The 26444-nt window shown below is 38.7% G+C and overlaps 2 protein-coding genes across 5 annotated transcripts; one reads left to right on the top strand and one right to left on the bottom strand.

The window, feature by feature from the left end:
* Positions 1 to 677: 677 nt before the first annotated feature.
* Positions 678 to 17533, bottom strand: cul2 (cullin 2). Of its 3 annotated transcripts, none has more exons than XM_042399298.1 (21): positions 17514 to 17533; positions 15013 to 15151; positions 14667 to 14769; positions 14447 to 14541; positions 10418 to 10523; positions 10155 to 10237; positions 9881 to 9977; positions 9446 to 9556; positions 7608 to 7770; positions 7367 to 7491; positions 6817 to 6924; positions 6549 to 6608; positions 6315 to 6443; positions 5962 to 6048; positions 5601 to 5753; positions 4795 to 4872; positions 4633 to 4699; positions 4189 to 4391; positions 3359 to 3460; positions 3122 to 3238; positions 678 to 1468 (listed from the first exon to the last, which is right to left on the bottom strand). In XM_042399298.1, the coding sequence occupies exons 2-21, from the start codon at positions 15129 to 15131 to the stop codon at positions 1337 to 1339; spliced, it is 2238 nt and encodes a 745-aa protein (XP_042255232.1). In that variant the 5' UTR covers positions 15132 to 15151; positions 17514 to 17533; the 3' UTR covers positions 678 to 1336. The 3 variants fall into 3 exon arrangements, with proteins under 3 accessions (XP_042255232.1, XP_042255230.1, XP_042255231.1); XM_042399296.1 differs by lacking the exon at positions 17514 to 17533 and adding an exon at positions 16382 to 16481; XM_042399297.1 differs by lacking the exon at positions 17514 to 17533 and adding an exon at positions 15876 to 16318.
* Positions 17114 to 25947, top strand: LOC121888040 (cAMP-responsive element modulator-like). 2 transcript variants are annotated; one of them, XM_042399299.1, is made up of 6 exons: positions 17114 to 17218; positions 18659 to 18841; positions 19396 to 19563; positions 19895 to 20044; positions 23420 to 23564; positions 24764 to 25947. In XM_042399299.1, exons 2-6 carry the CDS (start codon positions 18748 to 18750, stop codon positions 24906 to 24908), a joined length of 702 nt encoding a protein of 233 aa, XP_042255233.1. In that variant the 5' UTR covers positions 17114 to 17218; positions 18659 to 18747; the 3' UTR covers positions 24909 to 25947. The 2 variants fall into 2 exon arrangements, with proteins under 2 accessions (XP_042255233.1, XP_042255234.1); XM_042399300.1 differs by lacking the exon at positions 18659 to 18841 and having other exon boundaries at positions 17117 to 17218.
* The last annotated feature ends 497 nt before the right edge of the window (positions 25948 to 26444 follow it).

Below are 26444 nucleotides of genomic sequence, written 5' to 3'. Positions count from 1 at the left end.
CATACTATGTTTTGTGACCAATGTTTTCATCTTCCATCCTGATTCATTGTTTTCCCTCCGCTCCGTTTTGCCTGCGTCAGCACCATGGACAGCTGTCGGCACAGCTGTTGGCTCACCTAGCGCTGTACTCATCGCGCATGCGCACATGACGCACTTTTTTTCAGTCCCAAGCCGATGCGCTGGACCCTGAAGCCTGTCTTTCGTTCTTGTCACTTAACATACAAATATTTTACTAATTGCTGCATTTTTATTTACTCTTGAGCCTACTATTATTTAATCAAATGTTAAATATCCCTTATTACAACATGTAGGCCTGAGCGCAATGATTTTACACCATTGTTTGATATATTTATCCATGACAGCTTGACGAGCAAATTTTTTTCAGTTGTTCTGTAGCTTCTTGTAAACTTAATGATAGGTTAAAGCCTGCTAGCTGAGCTGCTTCCTATTTCATGCATTTGTTATATTTTCAGCAGTGTTTCTTCTTCATTACAGTTTTGACAGCACACCACGGGGGGGGGGGGGGGGGGGGGGGGGGGGATCAGAAAGTTAGGGTCCTACCTGTTAGATATACATTATATGGTAACAGCATTTAAGTATCAGAGTATGCATTCAGTCTCAATCACTGTGAAATTACTCACACATGGATGCACATGACAAATGTTTACATAAAACCCTTCAGTGTTTTTTATTTATTTATTTGACAAGCAGCAGGATCATGTTTGTCACCTCATTTTTTCTTTACATTTGAAAGTAGATACAATAGTCAGTATACCAGTTTTATTACAATATTTTTTTCCTAACTTCAGTACATTTAACAAAGAAAAAAAAAATAAACACACAACAACTGCAAACGTGAGAAAAGAAAGCATGTTTTTTAATGTGTAGCCACCAATGTGTCATTGATGTCATAACTAGATTCTTTCCCCGTTTTCTTATTTTTTCCTTTATTTTCGGTCGACTAGTATGTTTATCAGCTCTTTCCTCTCGAACAGCTATAGGCATTTTCTTTTAGTTGTTTGACGCACAGGTGCGTGGCACTGGTGATGTTGTAAACAGCTTAAAATCAGAAGGTGGGTGGGGGTTGGGAAGAGGGCCTTATGGATGGTGGTGTCGGCTAGCTGTCTGACGTGACACGGTGACCTGTCTTGTTTTCAAAGATGGAGGCACCAGTCCTGCTTTGGTCACCGCGTGGGATCACAGCAGACAGCGACAGTCCAAAACCTAAATGGATGAATGAGTCTGTTTTGTTGTTGTTTACTTTGTTTTAAACCTGCATCTGCCAGTCAGTCACACAGGCGGGTGTTTTTGTGTAGGCGCTCTCTGGCTCTTCTGTCTATGCGACGTAGCTGTACTCGTCTGCCGAGGTCTGGCTTCGTTCGATGTACTGCTTGTCGATGAGCACTTCGATGCACTTCTTGATCATGCTGATACTGGGGTTGAACCTGGCTTTGGACTGATTGATGACCTGCACACATGGACAATTGAGAAACATCAACAACAGTTAATGTCATGTTACAAACACAGATGCTGCTGCACAGACCTGCTGCTGCTGAAACTAAATCTGCAATATCTATATATTTTGAATATTTTAACTGAGAAAATGTGATTCTTTAGATAAACAAAAGCATGTAAATTGGAGTGATCACTGAATTGTGATCAGTGATGTAAAAAAAGACAACAGGGGTTGCCACCAGTGGAGCTGAACCTCAAAACTGAAGTACCAAAAGTGCATGCTTTGTCAGATTTACACATTCTTTGTTCAGATACTTCCTAAATCTCCTCATGTACAGTAACTGTTGCTGCACTGACAAATTTGCCAATTTTATATCATTTTATTTTAGCAAAGTTCTCATATGTCTGCTTGTGTTAAGAAAACATTAAAAACACTGCCATGTTTGAGAAATATGGCTTGTTTTATTACCTGACAAAAAAGTGCTTATATTCCTTAAAAGTATCATAAAATGTTCATTTTGGTATTGACTCCTTATCAAAAACAATGCTGTACATATAAGACAATATTTCTTTCTGAAAATGACGTTTGAAAAAGCATGGGTCGCATTATATTCGAGTACTAGACATTTACATGTTCAAAACATCAGATATTCTTTTTGAGTGTGGAGAGTGCTGGTGTAACACTGACTCCTACAGAGATTATTACATTATGGGTTGTTTGTAGCCTTAATGTTGCTTTGCTGGCCAGTTTCTTAAACCAGTGTAAAGTGTGTGTTAGGTTTAGTCAGCACTAAAGGGGTTTAATTCGCCAAATTTAACATACAGGAGTTTTCTGATGGTTTGTATAATGTATTTTATTGCCACAAAGGAAATAAATACCTAATGAAAGAGAATAAGTCTCTCATTAGGAGACTCCTGAAAGGACAGTGTGTGATAGAAAAAGTACATAAATATTAACGTAACATAAATGTTACGTTATGCTTTTATGGAAGTAATTCATGTTCAGTTTAACCAGAGGCTGTATTGGGGGGGAACTTTCCCAGCAGGATAAGTCTGAAAGTGTTTCATATCTTCAAAAATTATTTTTTCCAAAAGATGATGTTGGAAAAGGGGGGGGGGGGTCATCTTATAATCAGGGTTGCCTTATATTTGGGCCAAGCTGTTACAACTTACCACATGTTATGAATTTTCCTGAGAATTACATTAAATGAGATGCAGAGTAGGGAATTAAACTCTGTTTATAGTGCAAATATGCCTCTATCACACATTGGAGTCTGCACATATATGTGTGTGTGTGCTTGAGCTGTCAGGGAGGGGGTTTTTCCAAGGCACCAACATGGTCCCACTAGGGAGGGTGGTCATTTCAGACATCATCCCTCTATCATAGCAATGTTACATCACCACTGAAAAACTCACTTCTCACATACACACCACAAGACTGTCTTTATATAGATTCATTGATGCACATGCTCAGTTTACTGTGTCCTTCTCCTATCCTCACCACAGTCTCTCTTTGTGCCTTTCTTGTGGGTAAACATTAGTTATTCTGAACCTACAGTATGTTCTACTGCCAAGACTTTCAAAAACCCTCCATTACAAATTGCCAAATTCCCTGTATATCCCTTTGATATGTACTTCAATAGTAAGCTTGCTGGATGTCACCCACCTCCTGTATGAGGGCGTTGTGTCGGAGCACTTTGCGGGCCTTCATAATTCTCACTATAGCAGCTTGTAAATACATTTTACGGTCCTCGTCTACGGCGCTCCTCGTCTGCTCCATCTCCTGAACATGAGACAGATATGTGAGAAGCTTTCCAACACAATGAGCACAGTCTGCGACACATAATGGTAACAGCAAAGCCTGAGAACTGGATTGAGATGGGTGCATAACTACTTGTCTGACCTGTGGTGTGTCTTTCTGCATTGATGTTGTGATCTTGAACTTTGTCCTTTTACTGGTGAAACTCATATTTAGTGAAAACGTGGACTCGGCTTCAATCTCCTCCTGTGGGCAAAGGGGAGAGAAGAGAACATCACGTCATCAAATGCTTTCCAAGTGTCTGAAATAAAGTTATTGTTGTGGAAGGAGAACATTTGTATACACAAGACCTTAAAAACTTAGGGGAAGACAGAAACTCTTGGCTGACACCATAATTACTGTCCTCTTCATATTTATGCTTGCTTGCTTAACCTTAAATTCTGGCATTTCAAACAGCCACCTGCAGCTGAGATGTTATTCTGAAAGTTTCCAGTGTTGTCAGTCTCATGTTCTACCCTCAGGTCAACCAGGGAATGTTTTTCCAGTGGGCAGATTTCCAGTACACAGCAAGCATTGTTACAAAAATTCTGTGGCCACATTGAATTTACTGTGTTGGCGTCTCTCTGCGATGTTTTCACTGTACATTTTTCACACAAGCAGAACAATTGCCACAAATAATCAATGCAGAAGGAAATGGGAGGGAAGACTGTCCACTAGTTAATCAAAAAGAGAGCCGCGTATTAGGGAAAGACTACATGTAACCATTTCTCATTGGTGAACCATTATGTCTTCATATCACTGTCAGATACAACAACAAAAAGTCGATGATTCACTAGTTTTTTCCAACATTAACCAAGCTTAATAAGAACTTGTCTCAACATGTAGAAAACAGACAATAATCATAAACCCTCCCCATCAATATCCAGTGAAAGTTGTGGGCTCAACATCTGATTATTTCTCATGGGAGCTCGGACCTTTTGTGAGTCGTGGTTGAGCATCTTCACGTCCAGCAGGGACTTGATGGTCTTCTGTAGCTCTTTCTCGTTCATCTGGGTGCCGTCCTGCAGCTCCTTGCAGGTCACCGTCTGGCTGTTGTTGAAGGCCAGCAGCACAGCCATCTGGTAGGTGGTCACCATGGCAACGTAGGGCTTGGACAGGTAGTTCATCTTCACCTCACCTGTTTGAGCCGAGCGGACGCAGATGAATGGTGGTACATTAATAATAAATTGAACTAGCTTATTATTTACTATTCTTTTCCCCCCTTCTCTTCCACAAATGAACATGATTCTGTGGAATAACACAATTTTGTTTGTAATGGCTATTCTAATATAGTGCTCTTAAGTTGTAGTCACACAAACAGAAGCACTTTTACGTTCAAATCTGCCACAATTCAGCTTACATGTGTGTATCTGTGTTACCTGTGCAGAGATAATGCAGCCAGGTCAACTTCCTCCCACTGAAGTGCTGATTATAGAACAACTCAAACTGTAAAGGAAGGTGAAACCAAAAGGTCACTCCATAATATGCTCCTTTAATTAACTCAATAAAAAATTCTGCTGTGCTCCACAAGAGCAACTCACCATCTGCACACTCTTCTCTAGTTCTTGAGGGATGGCGAATGTGGAGGAGGGGACGTGTGTGAGAGGCCAGGCTCCAGCCTACAAACACATGACATATACCGTATAAATAACACATATATGGAGAAAATGTTGGATCATAAACTGTTTGGTTAACATAACAAATAACTGATGATGTACATAATACTCTCACATACTCTCGCTGGTTGGGCATGCGTCATGATATGATTTATAAGGCATTAGTCAGGACACAATCCAACTCCAAAAAGCATGCTGTTTAGGTGTGTCATACCAGATAAGAACATACAAACAGTAGCTAAATATTTGCTCCAATCTAGTTCAGTTCATTCTGTTATACTGTAAGTTCTAAGCATGAGTCTTTATACTCATTAACTTTGCATTTTTCCTGTAGTTGGTTCAGATCACTTTATCAATCTGAACCAATAAAAACCAGTTTGCTTGGGAAAAAGACGCTTGAGACATTTTAGTGTTATTTGGTGCTGCCTCAGTTTCAATACTAACATTCTCAAGTGCACAAACACACACTTAAAGCAGTAAGCATTCTATTTTTACAGTCATTACAGTTGATTTGGAGGGAAGCACTGCCCACAATTTTGGACAGGATCACCAAACATTTTTGTTAAATTCATTTTCTATGACCCACAAACATACAACTTTCAGTTTTTGTAGGGTTTTAATGACCAAAGCTAACCAGCCGACGCTCAGCTCCTTGTGAATAAACCTTGCCTTTAATCAAATGGTTGTAAAGTATGGTTGAGGTGGGTCAACCATCCCAGAGTCCTCCTCACCTGTAATACATAGATCTGGAAGCTGATGCCCAGGTCCACCACAGTCTCCTGCGTCTTGATGAAATTGTTGAACTTGTTGTTGAGGTCGGCACTCACGCTCATGTCTGTGTACATTCTGTGGAGTTTGCTCGTGAACTCGTAGCCACAAGCTTGCTGCAGTATTGAGAGTGTTTGACACAGAGAAGTAGTGCAGAGAAAAAGAGAGAGGCGTAGGAGATTTAATGAGTATGTCCTTCACGGTCAGAGAAAAAAATGGCAGGACATTGAAAGAATGACATGCTGGCTCAGATTAAAACACTGCATGCTTTTAAGATGAGGCACTGGCACTGTCACACATAAAACTAGTCTTTTCTATGTTTACCTTTAGTTTGTTGATCATGGCTTCTTCTGAGTCCATCGACAATGATAAACCATGTATTAACCTCTTTGCTAGCATTCTGGCATAAAACTGTGGAAATCAGAGAGAAACAAAACAACTGATTAATGCAGGGATGAATGGACAAAGATTATTCTTAAAGTGGGTATTTTAGGACTACTGAGGATACTAAAAAAGAACACAATGAGGATTATATTTCTATTATATAACTATTTTAAGCTCAAAACTACCCTCCTGGTCGGGGCTTGTACATCAGAATATTATGAGATATCATTTGAGGAAAGAAAAATGAAACATTTGTTTTTATTCAATTCCAGTATAAGAAGAGTTCTGGTCACCTTTTGAAAGATGTCCTTGTCGTCTATGTACTTGAAGACTGTGATGAAGCTGGTCAGCTTGTCTTCCACCTCATTCTCTGTCATTCCCTTTGCAGACTTCTTCAGCAGATTGTCACAGTATTTTGCCAGCTGCACAGACACATCGGGAGGGACATGACCTGGTCAAAGCACTGTGTATAATACTGTGTGTGTGGCTGTGTGTGTGGTTGTGTGTGTGTGTGTGTGTGTGCTCACCAGTTCAGGGGCTTTACAGATGGACTTAGGCTCCCTGAAGTTCACCACAGACGTCAAAGCCTGAGAAAGAGACGAGAAATAAAAACATTCACTCAGACAATTTAAATGGTGAAAAAGACAATAACACATGCACCTGATTTTACTTTTAACAAATGTTTAACTGTAGCTTTACAGTAAAAAGAAGTATACTATTCTTTTTGCCATCAAGTGACTGTTATGAATATGCTCTTCGGTGAAGCACCTGCCATTAGAGTCTAGTGTTTAATACCTTATCGAGTGCACTCATGAAGTGCTGATCTCCATTTAGAACTGTGTTAATGAGCTGAACAAATTTACTGTGAACCTCCAGCACTGACTCCACAAACAGGGTTGGCATCTAGAGGCAGAGGAGAAGTTGTATTAGTAGGGGAATGATTTGCAAGTGAAGCTTAAAAGACAAATATGGCATTTTTATAATAGTCAAAATAATCAACATCTGTCTGTTTTAAGCAATTGACCACAAGGGTGGACAGAATGCTGCAGCCACCAATGATAACACTTAACAAATATAAGAGCACAGGTTCACTGTTTTAACACATTTGTCAAATCAAGAGGCTCGTATGTTTTAGCAGTGCAGCAAGCCATGATGAAACCAATATAAATAAAGGAGATGAATATGACAGGTATGTCTACCCCTCACAGGTATCAAGAAAAAAAAGCACTTTCAAAGAAGCCCTTATCCACAAAAGGAGAGCAACTTGAAAATCATCTATACTGTAGGTTCAAGTACAGGCATGCAAGTGCGCACCCACCCACCAACACAATGTTGTATTACTAACGTTTTCCTGAGAGAGGTTACTGGTGCCTCGGATGCCCTCATTGTGGATATGGACCTGCAGCTCCTGGATCATGTGGGGCAAGCCATTGGCCACGGCTCGCAACAGGGTGTACATGTTGGCCATGTCTGGATAAAACAATACAATAACACAAAGTTTTATTCCAATCCAACACAGGCATGCACATACTGTAGATATGTTCTATTAGTTTTATAAAACATATACAGTGAGTTACAGTACTGACCCTCTCTCTTCTCCTGCCGAATAATGCTCTGGCACTCTCCGTGGAGGAACTGCAGATGATCTGCCACCATCCTCTGCTGGCATTCATGGATGACTTTGGCATAGGAGCTGGGGTGCAGGTACTTCCGACATCGCACCTCTTCATCTTTCAACCGACCCAAAACCTGCAGGAAGAGAAAGGTGGGAAGAGAAAAGCAGGGTCAGTTTTAGTGGTTTGGTTTCATGAAACATATTCTTTTTAAAAGCCAAATATATTATTCAAATATACCTTTTTAAAAAAAACAAACCTTTTTAATGCAACTTGGAACTGAATTTAGGAACAAACTGAAACATCAGACAGTTTTAAGTGTGCAGAGATAATAATGTCTTGAAACTAAAATTGGACTAAGATTAAAAATTGAAAATATACACATAGAAATTAAATTATTAGTAACATGACGTCCAACTGCGTTTTTTGATGCGATAAAAAGATTAAATGTATTACATATTGTGTCACCAACAGTTTGTACTTATCACAGAGTGGATATATGTACATGTGGGTTAACTTACTTACTGTGACCAAATCAAGTAGTAGAACACAACATAAGAAAATAAAAATGCCACTATTCAAGTCTTCTTCACTTTTTTGGTGATAATACATAGTTTTTAACATTTGCACATTTTCATTAGTTGACGAGACATAAAGGGCCAGTAGCCTGTTGTTTCTTTATGCTGTTTCTTTTTACTTCAAAAATATTTGTATCATGAAATACTTATTTTAGCAGTCAGACAACATGTGGTAGATGACTTTTTGTTCATCTCAGCCATTTATCTTGAAATTTTAAACTTTGACAAAATGTTGAATTTTGTTTGCTTTCCTTTAGAAATGAATGACCTTTCAAATCCAAATCCTGTAACAGCTGATCTTAAGAGACTATATCACTCACTTTAATGTCATTTTTCAGACTTTTTTAAGGACCCACAGGTATCTTGAACAAGCTCTGTTGTATAGAACATATTGGCTAGAATGTCATTCTGTTGTGAAGGAGCTGCTTATATGGTCAATATGGTTTTTTTGCAGACACACACACACACACACACACATAAACACACAGCATGTAGAATAAACTAAGCAAGGCAAAAAAAAAAAAAAAAAACTCCCAACAGCGGTAAACTGGGTCAGATAAGCAACTGTGACTGAGCCTGTCCAGACAGGAGAGAACTTCATTGTGCTGTTTGTCTCTTTCTCAGTCATATCACATATTAATCTTCATATTAACTTGGCAGCACAGTGACAGATCAAACAGGAAGGCAAAGCACACTATATTAATGCATGGTAACGCTTTAATGATGATCCTGTTTACAGGCAGGAGGGATAAATCTATCAGAGAAATCTGATTATTACTGGAACGAATGAATGAGAGAGATAAAAAGAGAGAGAGAGAGAGAGAGAGAGAGAGAGAGAGAGAGATAGATCATGGTGGCTGAAGTTGCCTAGGGGTCTGTGATCTCAGCTTTAGCGGGTTAATGGTAGAGCTAATACTCAGATTAAAACTCTTATGTCACCACACTGACATGACCTGACAGTTCACACGCACAAGTACACACAGGCCCAGGGTGAACACACAGTACACACAAACAGATAAACACACATTCATCTCTAGCTGCACGCAGAGTATTAGTCACCAGAAACCCAACACTGACTATAAACAAAGCAGCTGACTTATTATTTGCAGGTTCTTTAATCCATGCTGAACACAAACTCAACTCGAAAAAAAATCAGGTAAAAGGTAAAACTGGGTCACATGGCAGCTTGATGATAAACAGCATTCACATACTTGCATTATCTGTCTATCTTACCTTCTCCATATACTGTGAGCAGTTGGATTCTTGCAGTAGATTGGAGGCTTCCTGTTTGTAATACTCTCCTGTTTTTGTCAGAAATGGCCCTTCGAAGATTTCCTGATAAAACTGAAAAACATGAAGAGGACGTGGCCCACATAGGATTTAGCATACGTGCACATACACATGCCTATATGAATGCCTGCTGTGCATCTTGTGGAAATCGCAAAAATATTCAGAGAACATTGCACATTTATCAGGGGTGTGATCAGAACAAATACACAAACAGGAGATTAAAAGATTAAGCTGGAAAAGAGCATCAATAGCAGTTATATGTACAGAAACTACAACACGAGAGACACTAATAAAATAAATAAATAGTTTAACAACAATAATTCGATATAAATCACATTGCATGCTTCTGTAATCCTCTGGATCACCCCAGAGTCTCACCTTTAGTGGGAACTTCTTCTTGTACTGTTCAACATGAACAAAGGAGTTGATGACCCCATGGATTACCTTCTGGTTGGGGTTCTCACCGCAACGATCACTGTAGGATAAGAGGAAGCTGGTGTTAGGTCTGATGCTTCTACAGTATTGCTGCAGTGACATTATCACCTTGGAGGGAACAATGTTTTTTTAAGTGTGGGTCCAAATCAGGCATTTCAGATTGTTTATTTCAGGAAAAAAAAAAAAAAACATTCTGGTGTTTGTGTGAGAAACATACTTTTTGATTTCATTCAGCAACATCCGGATCAGGACAGCCTGAAGAGGCTCAATCATTAGCTTCCTCCACATATCTAGCGCCAACTGCAATGACAAATAAAAAGATTATATTATCACTAAAGCACAGACAGTGCTGACTCTTGAGCTGGATACTGGATCACAGATCATTTCTCCATCATTCTGTACACAAGCTCTCCATCCTTGCATCCTTGGAGATGTGAAGGAGAATACTGTTTATACCAGTATGAGTGAATCAGTCAGTACCTCTCCAATCTCCATGAGCGGCTCATTCATGTCCACTCCCCCGTAGCCGTACTGTAGGTCTGCTTCTGTAAGTTTGTTCTTCTTGATGAACTGAGTGTTGAGATACCTGTACAAAGCAGAGTGGAGTGGTCAAGATATAGATAACAAATACGTCTGAAGGAGCCGAATCAGATGTCATATAATGTCTAATATGAGTATGTCAAGCATTCGTTGGACTGCTGCTGCCAAACTGAGTTCATTCATTTATGGAGGTCATGTGAGACAGTCGTTCTTTGGTTACCCTGGCCTAATGGTCACTCACTCCCTCCCTCTGTGGCTATTTAGTATCAGGTTAGCCAATGAAAACCAACACTGTCCAGGATTTTTTAGCCAATTAATGAGGCGGTGGCAGACATGAATGCTTTATTTATGAATACTGTGAAAATATCTGTGTTTAAGAAAGTGGGTAGCTCCGGGTCTGAAAAGTGAAGCCAATGTGGAAGTGACTTAAACCTGCATTCTCTCTAATGGCTATCAGGGGGCGACTCCACTTGCTCCAAAAAGAAGTGTGATTGTATGGAAGTCTATGAGGAGATGACCCTACTTCTCACTTGATTTATTACCTAAGTAAACACTTTCCTAATGGTCTCAATCGCTAGATTCAAGTCTTCTTCAATACAGCATGATGTTCATTTTCTAAATTATGGTCCCATTTTGAGTAAAATAGACAATAAAGGAGGGTATGCTTTGGAGCATGGCTACCTTGTGATTGACAAGTCACAACCATGGTAACCATGACGTAACCCCAGATACACAGAGTTTAGGCGTAGGCATAGCCATCGTTATGTCAGTGTATTTTCAGTTCATGAAAGTTAATTTAACATTTTGGTCGCCTAACACAGTCTTGTTCAGCGTTTGATTGTACTAAAAGACCCTCTAAGGAGTCTCATATAACCACATTTTGTTTTAATGAGCATTAGCATTATCACAGTTAAACATAGACTGTTTATGCACCGTGCTCACCAAGCTAGCAGCTAGTGTTAGGGTCGGCTCCACCCTCTCATCCACATATGGTCACTTCTATCTCCAAAAATCCAAGATGGCGATGGTCAAAATGCAAACTTGAGGCTTCAAAACGGGAGTCCACAAACCAATGGGTGACAACACGGTGGCTACGCCCATTTTTTTTTTTTTTACAGTCTATGTGCTTAGGACATACAGAGTTCACAAGCTGACACCTGAGATTTGGCATATTAAAAAGTTTTTACCTCTGGGCTGTTAAAGCTCTGTTATCTGAAGAATATAACTGCAAATGTTTTCATCTTGCATTCCAGGCAATAGGAGGTTAATCAATAAACACCATCTATAGTTTATGACTGTAGTATTCCTTTGAGTCAACTTAATGGTTCATGGTTTAACAGCATAATTCAGGAGCATTTGTCTTTGTTGTTTTCATGTTTTAGACCCAACATTGGTACCATGTATGCTATTTAAGAGATTAACCTACACACTCTAAACACTTAACACCCGATCCCAATTCAGGCCAAATTATTTATATAGGATTAAAATATTTTTTACAAACTGCTAATTAGGTAGCCCTAACAGTAAAATTAAGCGTAACTCTAGAACTGAAATTACTAGGAATTATCAGCTGAGTGCAGCTCTGCAAAGCATTTTAGCTCAATGTTTTAGTTTGACAGCATGCTGTGGACATTTACTGTATGGTGGTGTCTTACTGCTCATCAACCCTCATTAATTAATTAATGAATGTATACCATGGTTAAACATTCTGATAGTACCAATACCGCCAGCAATTTCTAATATTGTCATTATTGTGACAACTCCTACCTTCATCAGCAACCTTCATTTCTACCAACCAGACAGAGACAGAGACAGCACAGCAGGATCAGTGAAGTCAGCTCCTTGTCTATCTAGCTCTAGCTGCAGTTACTCTGGCCATGGCTTACTATGCTAACTTAAGCTAGTCCACTGGCTGGAGAACAGCTACTTTAGGGGTCTTGAGTTGTAATGTTAAATGAGAAAGAGAGCCCTTAACAACAAGGAAACTTGCTGTCTCAAGACTGTGCATATTATGTCCATTTGCGTGGGTCAGCTTCAGCTCTGCCCACACTGTTTGTTGGTAGTAAAGTGGGAAGTAGTGTGCACAGATGGGGGCAGTGCCAGTGGCTTCAAAGTGCCCAGTATAACTGTACCACAACCCATTACTGTTATTTTATGTGCATGTTTACAAATGTTCTGCCTTTTCAAAATTAATTTAATATTAACACCCAAAAGAAATCAGAACATGTATGAAAATATAAGTGGGTACATAGAATAAAAATTCTGGTCACAATGATCACAGCATGAAAGTGTGATACCAGCACATCCGTATTAGTCATTAAGACTTTATAAAGCTGGCATTAAGGTGGCCACTGGGTATCTGTCAGCTTGTTTTGATGCTTTTATGAATCATAGTAGGCAAAACTCAGTTAATGCAGCTTTAATATAAATTACATTTTGCCTGCATTTTCATGGCTCCTCTTGTGCACCATAGGTGCCATGTCTGCTAAACAGCAAAACAGCAGAATTTTAGCATTTTTACATCTGGAGCCATTTTCCTCTTTCTGGGAAAGTTTTCTATTGCACAAAAAAGTACTGAGGATGATTAATTCAACAGTCCAAGAGGAAGTGCTTAAAAGTGGGCTGCCACTAATTCATGACAGATACACTGATGTTGAAATTCATATACTTAAAGTGTGTTTCAACAGAGCTCTGATGCGTTTCAAAATTTCAAGGAGGCAACGAGTTAGGAGTAAGGAGCAGGACAGCAACCAGAGGGCTGACACACAACACTCACATTTTGTTGGCTGTCATCAAGCTGATCTGTTGACTGATTCAGTCTAGCTTACATGACATGTAGTTTTCACAGCTGTGCCATTCGCCTCTATCAGCAGTATAGTAATGCCACTCCGCCTGATTTCTGTCATACACTCAAGCTTTGACAAGCATCAAACACCAGCATGATATTTTAAAGAACTGCTAATATAACCAGCTAGTGTTGAGTACTGATAACCACTAGACTGAGAGTGTGAGATAGTGATTGAAGGTGTAAACAGTCTGTCTTGATTCTGTTGGCACTTCAGTCCAGCTGCCACTGCATGATGATATGTGTTTGACAGGATGCAAACACACACATGTATATTCACATAGAGATCTGATGAGGATAATAGGCAACCCTCTTCTATATAAAGAACTGAACTTTACTATGTCACTACAAAGCCTTGAGCCTCACGTTCTCTCTCTCTCTCTCTCTCTCTCTCTCTCTCTCTCTCTCTCTCTCTCTCTCTCTCTCTCTGTCTGACATAATAAATTACAAAGGCATATGTATGCACAGGCAGTCTGGTGGGAAGAACACATAAAAATAGATCTGAAAGCTCTCCAAGGGGGTATTGATTTAGAATGAATCAGGACACGCCAAATTCACCATTTCACACTACGCTTTTCAAGGTAATACTTTAAGTGTAAAAAATCTGTAGGCTGGATTATTGTAGCTTGTAATAAAATTGCTACACTCTGCATCTAAGGACCCTGACACACCAAGCCAACTTCAAGGAATTAGACCTGACAAAGACAAAGCCATATGCATCACCTCACATCTTCTGTTAAAAGCTGTACTTGAACTCACCACAGTGACTACAGCCAACTGTTAGCTGACCAATGACACATACTTAAAACACTGCGCCTGCTCGGTTTTATTTGTACTTGAAACAGCATCGCACAGACAAAAAAACAAACTAGCCAACAGTCTCAATATCAAATGCTTGGATAAAACTGAGAAAATGTCTCACAAAAAAAAAAAAAAAGGAAAAAACCCAAACGCACAGAAAAGTTTTGCTTTGGTCTTTTGTTAGTGAGAAAAAAGAAGAGGTAGAGGAGCAAAAAGAGAAGACAGCACTAAATGGTGTGTCTGCATGATGAATTACTGTCATCAAATACTTTATCAGTCTAATATCAAGGAAAAACAAATGATGTCAAAGGCAACAGTGTTACCTGTACAAGCAGTCCATGTAGTCAGCTCCTTTGCTGTACTCATCCCAGTATCTGTGGTACATCACTAAAACCTTCTCCTCTGATTCCAGGACTTTCTAAAGTACACATACAACACAAGCGTAACAGGTGTTATGGAAAGCAGCATAATGCAGTAACAAAAGAAAATGCACTCTATACATTTTTTTTTGCTAGCCACTGGGGAGCTTTTGTAAGTGCTTACCTTGTACAACTGCCGAACATGATTCTCAAGAAACACCTTGGTCTCTGTGTATAATCTTTCACCCAAAGGCTCTGGGTATGCAACACACAAGGCATAAATGTCGCTGGTGTCAAAGTTCAGGAAATAAAAATGTGGAAAACATGATTCCATTGTGTTGCATGAGGCAGTTAATGTTTTGACTGTATGAAAATAACGGTGCTATAGATACAATTAATAAAAATGTAGTATGGATGTAATACTTGATGCAGTATTTTGCTCAGTGATTCTCTATAAATGAATTAAGGGTATTAGGTGAATTTGATCCTTAATAACACTTTTCAACATTGAGCAAGTTGGCAAAGGATACGAAAACCGATCATTCCACGTGGCTCTCTCCACATAGTCGAGCATCACAACAGCCTTGATTGTCGTCAGTAACTTGTTCCATGTCTCGTCAAAATCCACCACCCGCGGCTTCAAGGACATTGTACAGTTTCTCTTCTAGCCTGATAGAAAAAACAAAACAAAACACAGAAATACAGGAGTGAGTAAAGAAGTATAAAAATGAACAAATTAATTGCTTGGCGCTGGGGTTTAATTTCTTTTTTCTCAGTTTATGATGTACCTTCCCACCTGTCCATCCTGCAGTATAGACTGTTTAAAGCAAAAACAATGCTCCCTAACTGAATGGATAACATTTTAGTGTGTAAACCGGACCCATGTAACAGCCATTACACACAAATAAAAAACACAGGTATACTTTGCCAGGAGGCAGAATAAATATAATGACAAAAAACATTTTTGAAAGTCATTTTTATGAAGCTATATTCTAAGTATACATTAATAACAAACTTTGGTGATTTCTTTTTGTAATCATTTGTAAAACAACACACATCATTATAAGAATTTGAACATTGACAATAGTTATCAAGGGTAAATACATTGAACAGCTGTCAGAATATCGGGCAAAGTGAACACGGACATCAGCAGAAAATAGTTTTATGGTAAATAGTCTGATTTAAATGTTGTACTGCTGCCCTACTATGGCAGCAACAGATGATATAAACATCGTGCTCAAGTTCATGGGGGTAGTAACACTAACGCTCATCGACACATTGGGTTAACCATCAGTCATCGATACCATTGTAACTGACCTATTAGGCCAGGCGAGGCTGCTGCATGTAACCACACACAAACTTCCATATCTGTGCTACAAGAATGATAGATCACCTGGAATTACGAGACACAAGGCCCCTTGTGTTGTTTCTCATCATTCATACCAGTTGATTTCACGTCAGAGGAAACATTGCAACATCATCATCATCATCATCATGCACAGCTTTTCTCGCTCGCCACTTCACATCAGCCGATATCAGTTTTTTACAAAAGGAGGTGTTGACGTGACTTAATAAGCAGTCTTCTTACAGTCACGATAAGGGCAGCTAAGTTAAGGTTACTAGCTAGCGGAATGCCAATCCCAAAATAGGATGGGCAAGCTAAAAAGGGCTAACTAGCATCTCTCTACCTAGCATGCTACTTCTTCCTGCTCAAGTCCCGTTCTGTGTAATCAGTTAGCAGCTAGCAAATAGCAGCTAGCAGGAAGCTACCGCTAGCAAGTGGTCATCTTCTTTGCAATTTTCCCCCACATTTGCACTGACAGCTCGGCAAAACATAGCACTGCTGTTAAAAAAAACATGTTACCGAGGTCAAACCGTGGACTTTTGAATAGTACGTACCTCTGTACAGTATTTACTTGTTATAAAAGTCAAGTTTGTCCGCTGTCACAGGCTTGATTTGTCTCACTTACAGGGCTTCCCTACCTCTTGGACTATACCATTGTGTTACATGGGGGTGTGTCATGAAGTAGCGTAAATTAGTCAAGTTCTTTTGCTTTTAACCTTGATAACGAGTCTTTGAGATTTTTTTTTATTTCAAAAAATGTATTCTGTGTTTATACACACTGATGAGAATAAGACCAAACTCACTTGGATTCAAGTCATAAGAACACCCATATATCTATGGTATCGCCTAAAACTACGGAAACCCCTGAGGAATCGAGTGTTTTAAAAATGCAACCAAAGACAGTCTGTACAATGTTTTTTAATTCCTGTAATGACCACAATAATTTGCTAATAGAGAAGTGGGCCAACATTTCATTTCATCTCGTATACATTTAAAGTGATTCACCAAACAGCAGTTTGAATGTTCATAACGCCCCTCCGACTCATGAATACAGCGAGTGACAGTTGTGAGAGCAAAAACATTTTTTTTATGTTTGTTTTTGTTGTTTTTACCATAGTACCGGATTTAAAAAGCATAAGTTGATCCATGTAACATTATATCATAATACTTAAGAAAATAAGAAAAATCAACCAATCAGAATCCAGAATAAAATATCCTAACGGTCCTTTGGGTTCGTAGGATTTTCAAATAACAGCAATTCGCGTTAATACAGTTTATAACAAATCATCATCGTCAGTTTACGTTATTAACTGAAGCTACGTTTTTTTTAAACTTTCTGGGCGTCACTCAAACTCATGAAGTTTCACACGACCTGGACAGTATAATTTAGTGTGAGTACACTGTTGATCGAATATCTAACGTTAATTAAAATAAATATGTTAGGTTGTCGTACTGACAGATCTTACCAAGCTAACGTTAAATAATAACGTTAGCTAAAATATCAGTTGAGGTTAATTAAGCTAGCCCGAAGTACTCAATTTGGGTGATTTTTAAAAAAAATATTATTATTTAAAGATTTCTGATAGGAGACTACTCTCTCCATAGCAATACTGGAAATAGATAGAACACCCTTGTTAGCAAATGAGTTATCAACTAGCTGAGTTATCAACATGGATGCAACGTTACTTAGCGTTCCATGGTTATCACACAGGAGACTTTGCGTTAGGTTAGCTAATTTAGATGAACGACAGATTATTTGATTTAACCAGCAGAGGGAGCCAGCTCTTTCAAACAGGAAATGTCACTTTTAATAATAATTCTAAAATCAACATGTCCTGACCATGGTGGTCCTGATACAGTTAAAACCAGCTGACAAATTGCTGTCATTCATATTAAGCAGAAGTAGGTTAGTGTCTGATGGCAATCTAACCTGCTCTATCTAACAGTTCTTAGACTCAATAATTCAAGCCACAGAAAGCAGGAAGGGAGGAGTTTACAGCAGCTTGTGTACAGGCTACAATTTGAGTCTACAATCACAAACACGCCAGTGGGGCTAAGGGTTGTAATAAAATAAAAATAATAATTATAATGAATTAATAGTTAAATAAATATCTTGTAAAGCTTACAGTGGTTATGGTTTGAACAGCTTTTTTGTCTGTACATTCAGATATTGAAGAAATGTATTGTTTGATGTGGACAGTCAGCTCTGAAAAGTTTGGCTTTGTGAATTTGGATCTGTGAATATGAAATTTGGTCAAAATAGTGAGCAAATGAATCAAATAGAACTGTGAACAGAGATTCATATTCAGTGAGTCCAAACAATACATTTTTCCAAAGTAATAAATCATGACAATTTACTCCACAGTAGTTTATTATATGGGCAAGACCAAAACAAATATAATACCAGTGTTTCTCTGAGCTCCCCACAAAAGATACAACTTACATCATGTCTTTCTTGAGTTTCTGCAAATAATCATTAGTTGGATAAAACCTGTGAAGCATTTTAAAGGATATCTCTTTGACTTTGTTAGTCAAAAAAACCTTTGTGGCAATAGCCAAACTCTTTCCCAACAAATATCTCCAACAAATGTGGATCAATATGATAAGGCAGAGGGTGTGCCTATGACGTCTTGTTGAAAAATAGAAAGCAAAAGTGTTTCACAAATTTCAGGAACTGGTTGAGTCATCATGTCTGAGTAATTGCTTTAATTTATTGCTTAAGCTATTAATTTACCATTATCCATGACCTCCTCCAGGTTTTATTACCTGCCATATGCTGACATGCATTTGCATTGTCTTACCTAACATTGTGTTACATCTCCACCATTTAGGTTCACACAAAAAGAATGTTGATCTCAAATCAGTAAGGAGAAATCAGCGTGAACACTATTAACAGTAGCCACACTCAGTGCCTGTCAGGATGAACCAAGTAAAGAAAGAAGACAAATATCAGTCACATGCTCCTCCGCCCTGCAAACATAACCCAGGGTACCAGACCAGCCCCAACCAGCAGTGTAAGCATGTCTGAAAACACATTTATGACCACATGCCTTCAACCTGCACCACTAGTACAGATGAAACAACTTTTAGCGTTATGTTTTTCTGTCTTGTAACTCCTTGGGTAAATACCTTGGTCTTTAGCTTGCTAGATGTTGAAATGTGTTCATTCCACACTGCAGCAATATTATTTTTTAATGAAAAAAAAGAGAGAAAGAAAATAGAAAGAGAAACTATTTATATTTATCGATCCCCGAAGGGAAATTCAAATTGTTAAGACACTATAACACTATGTTGACAGGTACTGCTACATATCTTTTAACCACCACCCCTTTTGTTTGCCATGATGATATAGTTATTTCAAAGTTATTATAATTATTTATTATCTCTTCTTATTTATGCTTATGTATTTGAGAAAGTTGTATCTTAACAAGTGTTACATTATGGCATAATGTATAAAAAAAAGAATAAAAACTTTATCGGTGCCATAATTACCACAGTGTTATGTAAGTAAATAACCTGATCTGTTATTATTTACAAGGTCTTTTTTTTATCATTTTACCCCTCTCAGGTGGGTATATTCAAAGAGGTCCCGTCAACTTCCTGCCTGAGGGGATACAGCCACTGCCATCTATGGCCATGACCAGCACACAAACACCACAGCCTTCATCAAACACCTTTCATTACTATGGGGAGACGCTAAGCTGCCAGCAGCACTGTTGCATGCCCCCGATCCCAGGTGACACCTGATTTCCAGATTTGTGTGTGTTATGGATATATGGTCCTCTGCATGGAGTGGAGCCTCTTCTTTTGTCTGTGTTGTTTTCTTTGCATGCTCCAGTTTCTTCCCCACCAAAAGAGCAGTAGTCCGGCTGTATCTTACAGTTTATAAATTAATATATTAAGCAAATTATTATTGTTATGTATAAAAATAAAAACTAGTAGTAAGAACTTTATTGTCGCCATAATCACAACCATGTCTTGTAATTAAAATGCCATATCTGTTATTATTTACTCAATCTTTTTATCCTATCAGTCTTTTTTTTTTGGTCTTTTTTTTCTCCATTAAGGTTCTGTCCAGTTCCAGCATGAGGGCCCACAGAATCTGACGTCTATGGCCACAACCAGCACACAAACACCACATCCTCCACCATGCACCGTTCCATACTGCAAGAAGAAGCTGGATGTCCCGAAGATGCATAGTAATCCAGCATTGCCAGGTAACACCTCATTTGCAGACCTCTGCCACTAAATAGTCTGGATGTGGAGCAAACAAATGTAGCAAATAAGACAAACAAAAACTGACACTTGGTCAGGCTTTCTCTGTGCATTGTTTAGCAGGTGCTCACCACCGCCCCTGCACTGAAGTTCACATCCGCAAACATCAGACCAAATTATTAGACATTTATTAAATAAAATGAACCACCAGGAAAAAGACAAGCAAAAGAACTAAACCAGTGGTTCTCAAACTTTTTCACGTCAAGGACCCCTAAACTGACACAAATTATACATCAGACCCCCATTTGATAAGATTTTTGCTTTTAGATGTTTTATTACAGAAAGTGTGTGAACCCCATGACCAAATTAGTCAAACATTCTGTCATTGTGTTACTTATGGATGGAATTATAGTGAAAATAAATTATTCCTCTTTTTGCTGGGGACGCCCTGGAACCCCTCAACGACCTCTTGGGGTCCCTGGATCTCACTTTGAGAAATCCTGTATTAAATCACACAACAGAGGACATATGTTCGGGTATCAGATAGTAGCTAATCTGATCATGAAACTGCATCAGCACTGATTGGCCACATCATCTGTTCACTTTGCAGCTTACCATCTCCACTAACAAATATCCTGTTGTCTGATAGAGATGTCTGATAAATATTTCATAAAACATATTTGATAAGATATTTTATATTCCCATAAATATATTAATGCTACATGAAACATGTACTGTATGTATGACTTTTGTTGCAGACCAACAGCATACGGCAGTGAATAAAATCTATTAAATAGTGTCAATATCGCACTAAAGAAGGTAGTCACTAAAACACTGTATAAATTCAAATGTAAACCAAATCACAGAGAAGAAAGAACCAAGTAAGATTTTTTACCACCACACCAAATGTTAAATCAACAGGTTCAGTTAGTCCTTCATTTAGCTGTGTAACACCTGCAGAGGGAGCCAGCTCCTTTACTTTGGAGTGTGAGATGATTTCATTGAGGGATCATGTTTTGCAGTTACAGGGGTTACATGAGGAACCTGGTTTTATATTGTAGGTCTTATTTGGGTTCATGTATTCACACCAAGCTTTGACATCCAATTAGTCTTCCCTTTGCATATAATAGGACTTTTGTTCTGCCTTTTAAAAAGCAATCTTGCACAGTTGTACTTGACTTTTATCCAGATATACCATTTTGATTTATAGCAATGAAAACATACTGCGTGTTAACTAATGTTATGACTGGGATACACAAAATAGTTTTAAAGAAAGAATATATGTGTTTGTGAAGTCCAAATGATCTAAGTCTCTACTGACTGTCGAAGAAAATTCCTCTCCAAAGACAAACAGCAGAGCCCCTGACTCATAGCACTGTGTCAGGGAGAGAGCAAACCATACTGTTGACATCAGGAGGCCAATGATGTCATGGTGATGTCAATGCCTCTAATTGTAAATTGCACACATAGCCTCGCTGTTGGCTGTGGTAACATTTCAGTCAGAGAGAAGACTCTGAAGGGGACAGTCTCTCTTGGAAAACCTGGGAGTTAATACAATATGGCTGTAACTGGGGATGAGACAGAAACAGGTATGTTTACCATTGTCTCTTTTATTGCCAGATCTAAAAAATAGTGGTATTTTTTTTTTACATTGTTCTTCAGTTGTAATATTAATTTAGTCTCAATCATTCATTTATTATTAATGTCAACAATCAATATGGACAAATGCAGACTTACTTTGTCATAACTGAAATTGAAAAAAAATAATCTTTGATAATTATGAGTTTTTGCTTTTCAGACATGACATGTTTGTTTACATTTTTCAGTGGATTTTTCCCAAACCACTATTAGAAAGCTCAATAATTCCCTAAAATAATATCACAAGCAGTCTTTTCTAAAATAAAATAGCAAAGGTCGAAATATTCTTTTCCCACAGTGAGTTGCAACAAGCTCACTCCGATAAAAAACATTTCTGCTCGTCTCCTCAGTCGTACTCCTTCTCTATTTCTCACTCTCTCTTTCTCGTCCTCCACTCCCGCTCCCTCTCTCTCCCTCTGTGAAATGCTTCAGTGCTCTGCCCACTCAAAGCACATAGCAGCAGTAGTTGACGTCACTGCTTTTCCTGGAACAGGCCCCCAGCAGCGACATGTAAATGCAAACCAGCGAATAAGATGCACACTGACGTCAGTCGCCGGCCACGCTGTGATTATATGCAGTGCCTTCTGCGAGATGATATGATAGAGGGGTAGTGAGTTCTTCTGGCATTGAGCAAACAATGAACAGAAGGAGAAGTAGATAAGAATGGCACCATCTTTCACTGGGTGTCTCTTTCTCTTTCAGTGTCACGCATCCATTTCGTAAGATTTTATCACAAGGATTATTCCATAGGAAGACTTTGATTTAGCTTGAACTTTGACCTTTCTTGTGTGGCAGAGATGAAAGAGGAGATAAACAAATGTGTGATACAGTCACTTATACTCACTAAAGAAAATTGTATCTATTTATTATCACTAACTGTTATGACGTAAGTGGAGATTTACGCAATACTTATTTAGAAATTACCAAACTAAATTGGTTACGTTAGCATAATCAGATCCTCCCAACCAACTCATTCTAAACTACATGTTTACTTCTAACTCTGAAAAACATATTTCTCCAAGTATGAATATATAAGCAAAATGAAGTGATATCTGCATTTACAAAGGATTGGCAGTGAAAGATGCCCATCACACGTTTCAAGAGATATAAAACTACTCTGATGTGGTTTTTCCACAAAAAAATTGAATTACCAAGTTAAAATTCTTAAAATGACATCTACTCCTTCTTTCTCATTGAAAAATCCAAAATCTAAGTGTGAATAGAGAGAATATCACACTTAAGTCGTATACTGGACCACGAGTGGTTCCCAAACTAGATGTGATGTCACAGATCATGCTCATTGTAGGTAAACAACTTAGACTCAGATTTTAGCTGAGCACAGACTTTCAGCAGATGAGTGTGAAAACAGCCCTCTAGTGTCAGACTCTGCACAAACATCATTCTGCACGTTTGGGTGGAAGCAGACCTCAAGTTAAATATATTGCTTGGTCTCCTAAAACTGTTGCTTTTGGTGGTCATGTTACAGCTTGTAATTTTACAGTGACTTATTGCGTAACTCTACACAGTTGTTTGCTTGATTGGATGGTGCAACTGATTTAGACATAAATAGTCTTTACAAGTAAAGTCATTTCTTAAGTTTTAATTGTCCAACCAAATTTAGCAAATAACTAGCTTGAAACTAGCTAATGGTTACTAAGAACCTAGGAAAGACTTATCACACCAACTTAGTGATGGATACAACCAAGTCCTGTTGTCTGACATGTTTTGTGCCTCTGCAGGCTCCACAGGTGACTTGACTGCCTGTCAGCTGCGTAACCCCGGCTCCAGCCTCCTGCAGGGTGTGATGGGGGCCAGCACTCATAGCTCACAGAAACTTACAGAGGACGCCGTTCAAAAGAGGGAGCTCCGCTTGATGAGGAACAGGTAGAGAGGAGCTTTCACACTCATCAGCCTGAACGTTACAACCCTGACGATCAATTGGCCACGTTAATATTATTGGACAAAAGTAAATTATCACAGATATATCGGTATCAGTGTATGTCAACTGATCAGGTGATACTTAAAGGTCAAGTCACACCAGAAAGAAGAAGGGAAACATAAAAAAGGAAGTTCTTTACTTCATGTGTTCACGAAATATGGTTGTAGAGGCTTGGTGATGTGGTGATGACTCACAGGGCTACATTTCACAGTTTTAAATGCTGGTGTGACTGAAACGCAAGAATAAATGTCAGTGCAGAAACACCAGAGATATGTTTGAAATAATTTAAGAACAGTGTCTCTGATACATAGTTAAATTTTCAACTGTAGAGTATCCCACTTAATAGATATCTTGATCACAATTCTCTAAAAACTAATTTAAGGAATCCTTACAAAGAATGTCATATGTTTATATTATCAATATTGGTATTGGTCTAAAAATCTAGTATTAGTCTGGCTCTTCTGGACATATTCACTGTATACCCACTGAGGTTCTCTTTCTATCCCCTTCCTGCTGTGTTGACTGTATAATACAGTACCACACAGCAAGTGACAGTGGATGACAATAACTGCATGTAATAATAAGATCCACAAACCTATCATCATTCCACCGCATGATTCTCCTCCATTCAGGGTGTTAGCTGCTAATTCTTAGGTTGTCTACTCATAATCTGCTCTGTAACGTGCATCATGTTTAGAGAGATGAGTGACTGTTTGGACTTGTGTTTTGAGAAGGTCAGTTGTGTGTGGACAAGTCTGGGTTGCTAGTGAACAAGCTTGGTTACTTTCTGGGTTTTTTTATACGATTTTTGCTTGCTGTCCATAGAAGGCTTTGAGCTTACAGTCTGTTCCCTGTAAACAGCTGCTGGTTTTGACTCCCACTTTCTTATTTGCATTCTGCATGATTTTTACTACAATCAATGATCACGATTCTATTGCGTGAAGTCCTATCCCCAAAGTATCTAATGTCACAAACATGTTCATAATCATTCTGAATATGCTGCACCCTCATAAGAAATTGTGAGCTCTTTTTGTCTCTTGGTGTAAACTGATTCATGGCCAGAATGAGCTGTCTGTTGTATCTGGGAGAAAAGCCAAAATGTTAAGGCTTCTTTTTTCATGGTAACTGTTGTTGTTGCCTCCAGAGAAGCTGCCCGGGAGTGTCGACGAAAGAAGAAGGAATACGTCAAATGCCTGGAGAATCGCGTGGATGTGCTCGAGAATCAAAACAAGACTCTGATTGAGGAGCTTAAAGCGTTAAAAGACATCTATCGACACAAAACTGAGTGATTCCTCTGAGGAGAGGAGGGACTGGGATTATGCAGACTGTATTGGTCTGCTTCTGTGGGGTATCTTGAGGACTCTGGTTTTGCTTATACAGACATGCACACAAACACACGCACGCTCACACAAAACACTCCTTGTCCTTTCTGTTAAATGTGTTTACACTATGATGTCAATGTTTCTGGCTCTGAATTATCCATGCGCCACCACAGCGAAAACAAGAACCTTTTTCACCTCGGGGTTATTATCAGCGAAGACCTTATGTCCCTTTGCACGGGGCGGCTGAAGGAAGGAATATATGGACTACCTGCAGACTTCCAACACCTTACTAGAGATGGAGAATCAGATGTTGAAGGCTCATCTGAATACCCTGCCTCTCTTTATGTCACTAACACCTTCACTGCACTGCATTTTACATTCCTTGATGCTCAGTTTTGTCTTTCGGCTCTATTAAAAAAACTTTATAACTTGATAGTCTTTGTGATGGTCTATTTTTCTACAGAGTTTTTTCAGGGGAAAATGTTGCCAGAGGCTAAATTTTCAAAGGGAATTGGAGCATCAGGGCCTCTATGTGATTTATTTTACTCCACCTAACAAAGGAATTAAACCCTACTGCATTTATTGCCCATCTTCTGAGAAATGTTTCTGCTTCTGTCCTGTGGCGTTCATATTTATTTGGCAGGAATACCCTGTGTTTATGTATTGTTTTAAGTACCAGTGCTTGATTTGTGCAAAAAAAGTCTTTGTCTTAATATGAACAAATGTATGTTTAGTTATCAAATACACACATTTGTGGACATTTTATTAACTTACACTCTTAGTAACTAGCTGTTTCATTTTAGTATGCATGGCTGAAATGAGAAGTTATTTATGTAACTTTTATTTTGAATGATAAATTGTATGTAGAAACCCTGTCTTTTAACGAGCCTCTCAGTTGGTGCTTTATTTCCTCTTGGCTGTTGTCTTGTTATGATTACACAATATTTATAGGTTGTGTACACATTTTCAATATTTATTTGCTTCAATAAAGTAGTTTCTCAGTGTTTCTCTGTTGTTTTCACACACATTAAGTATAAGACCTAGATATTGTGTATGTTGTTCAGTGTTAAGCGGTGGCTGGAAAACCACTAAAAGACAGAAAAACAAGAAAGACGCAGAAGTTCAGTTATGAGTGTTGATGAAACTCTTATCACCATGCTGAGTCTCAACTTTTGAATTCTGCTCAGGACACGGCATGCTGTCCTTTAAATGATGAGTCAACTTGATTGTGCCTTCCTTTAATGCAAGGACGGCCACTTATAAAGCAAATTTCTCCTCTCTTACATCTTTTGTTGTAACAGCCACGCTGATATTACGCAGTGCACGCTGGAAGAAGGGGAAGTAAGATGAGTATTTAAACACATTTTCCATAAATCACATCCAAAGGAATGTGCATGTGCTTAAGGGGAAGGAAAGATTGGCCCTGTTTTCAGTGTTGCCATTCTTTGATTTAGTGGATCTCCTTAGATGAAACAATTACTTAAGAATGTGCTGCTTTAAAAG

This window comes from Thunnus maccoyii, chromosome 21 (genome assembly GCF_910596095.1).
Source record: "Thunnus maccoyii chromosome 21, fThuMac1.1, whole genome shotgun sequence".
Classification (NCBI taxonomy): domain Eukaryota; kingdom Metazoa; phylum Chordata; class Actinopteri; order Scombriformes; family Scombridae; genus Thunnus; species Thunnus maccoyii.
The sequence above is the reverse complement of the archived record's forward strand: the minus strand, read 5'-3'. Positions and strand labels throughout refer to the sequence as shown.

Coding starts and splice junctions, on each gene's coding strand:
- LOC121888040 (XM_042399299.1), top strand. CDS start 18,748: ATGAACCAAGTAAAGAAAGAAGACAAATATCAGTCACATGCTCCTCCG. Junction 18,842..19,395: donor GACCAGCCCCAACCAGCAGT/GTAAGCATGTCT, acceptor TACCCCTCTCAG/GTGGGTATATTCAAAGAGGT. Junction 20,045..23,419: donor TAGTAATCCAGCATTGCCAG/GTAACACCTCAT, acceptor GTGCCTCTGCAG/GCTCCACAGGTGACTTGACT.
- cul2 (XM_042399298.1), bottom strand. CDS start 15,131: ATGTCCTTGAAGCCGCGGGTGGTGGATTTTGACGAGACATGGAACAAG. Junction 10,238..10,417: donor CGCTCATGGAGATTGGAGAG/GTACTGACTGAT, acceptor TTGTCATTGCAG/TTGGCGCTAGATATGTGGAG. Junction 7,771..9,445: donor GCTCACAGTATATGGAGAAG/GTAAGATAGACA, acceptor CTCTTCCTGCAG/GTTTTGGGTCGGTTGAAAGA.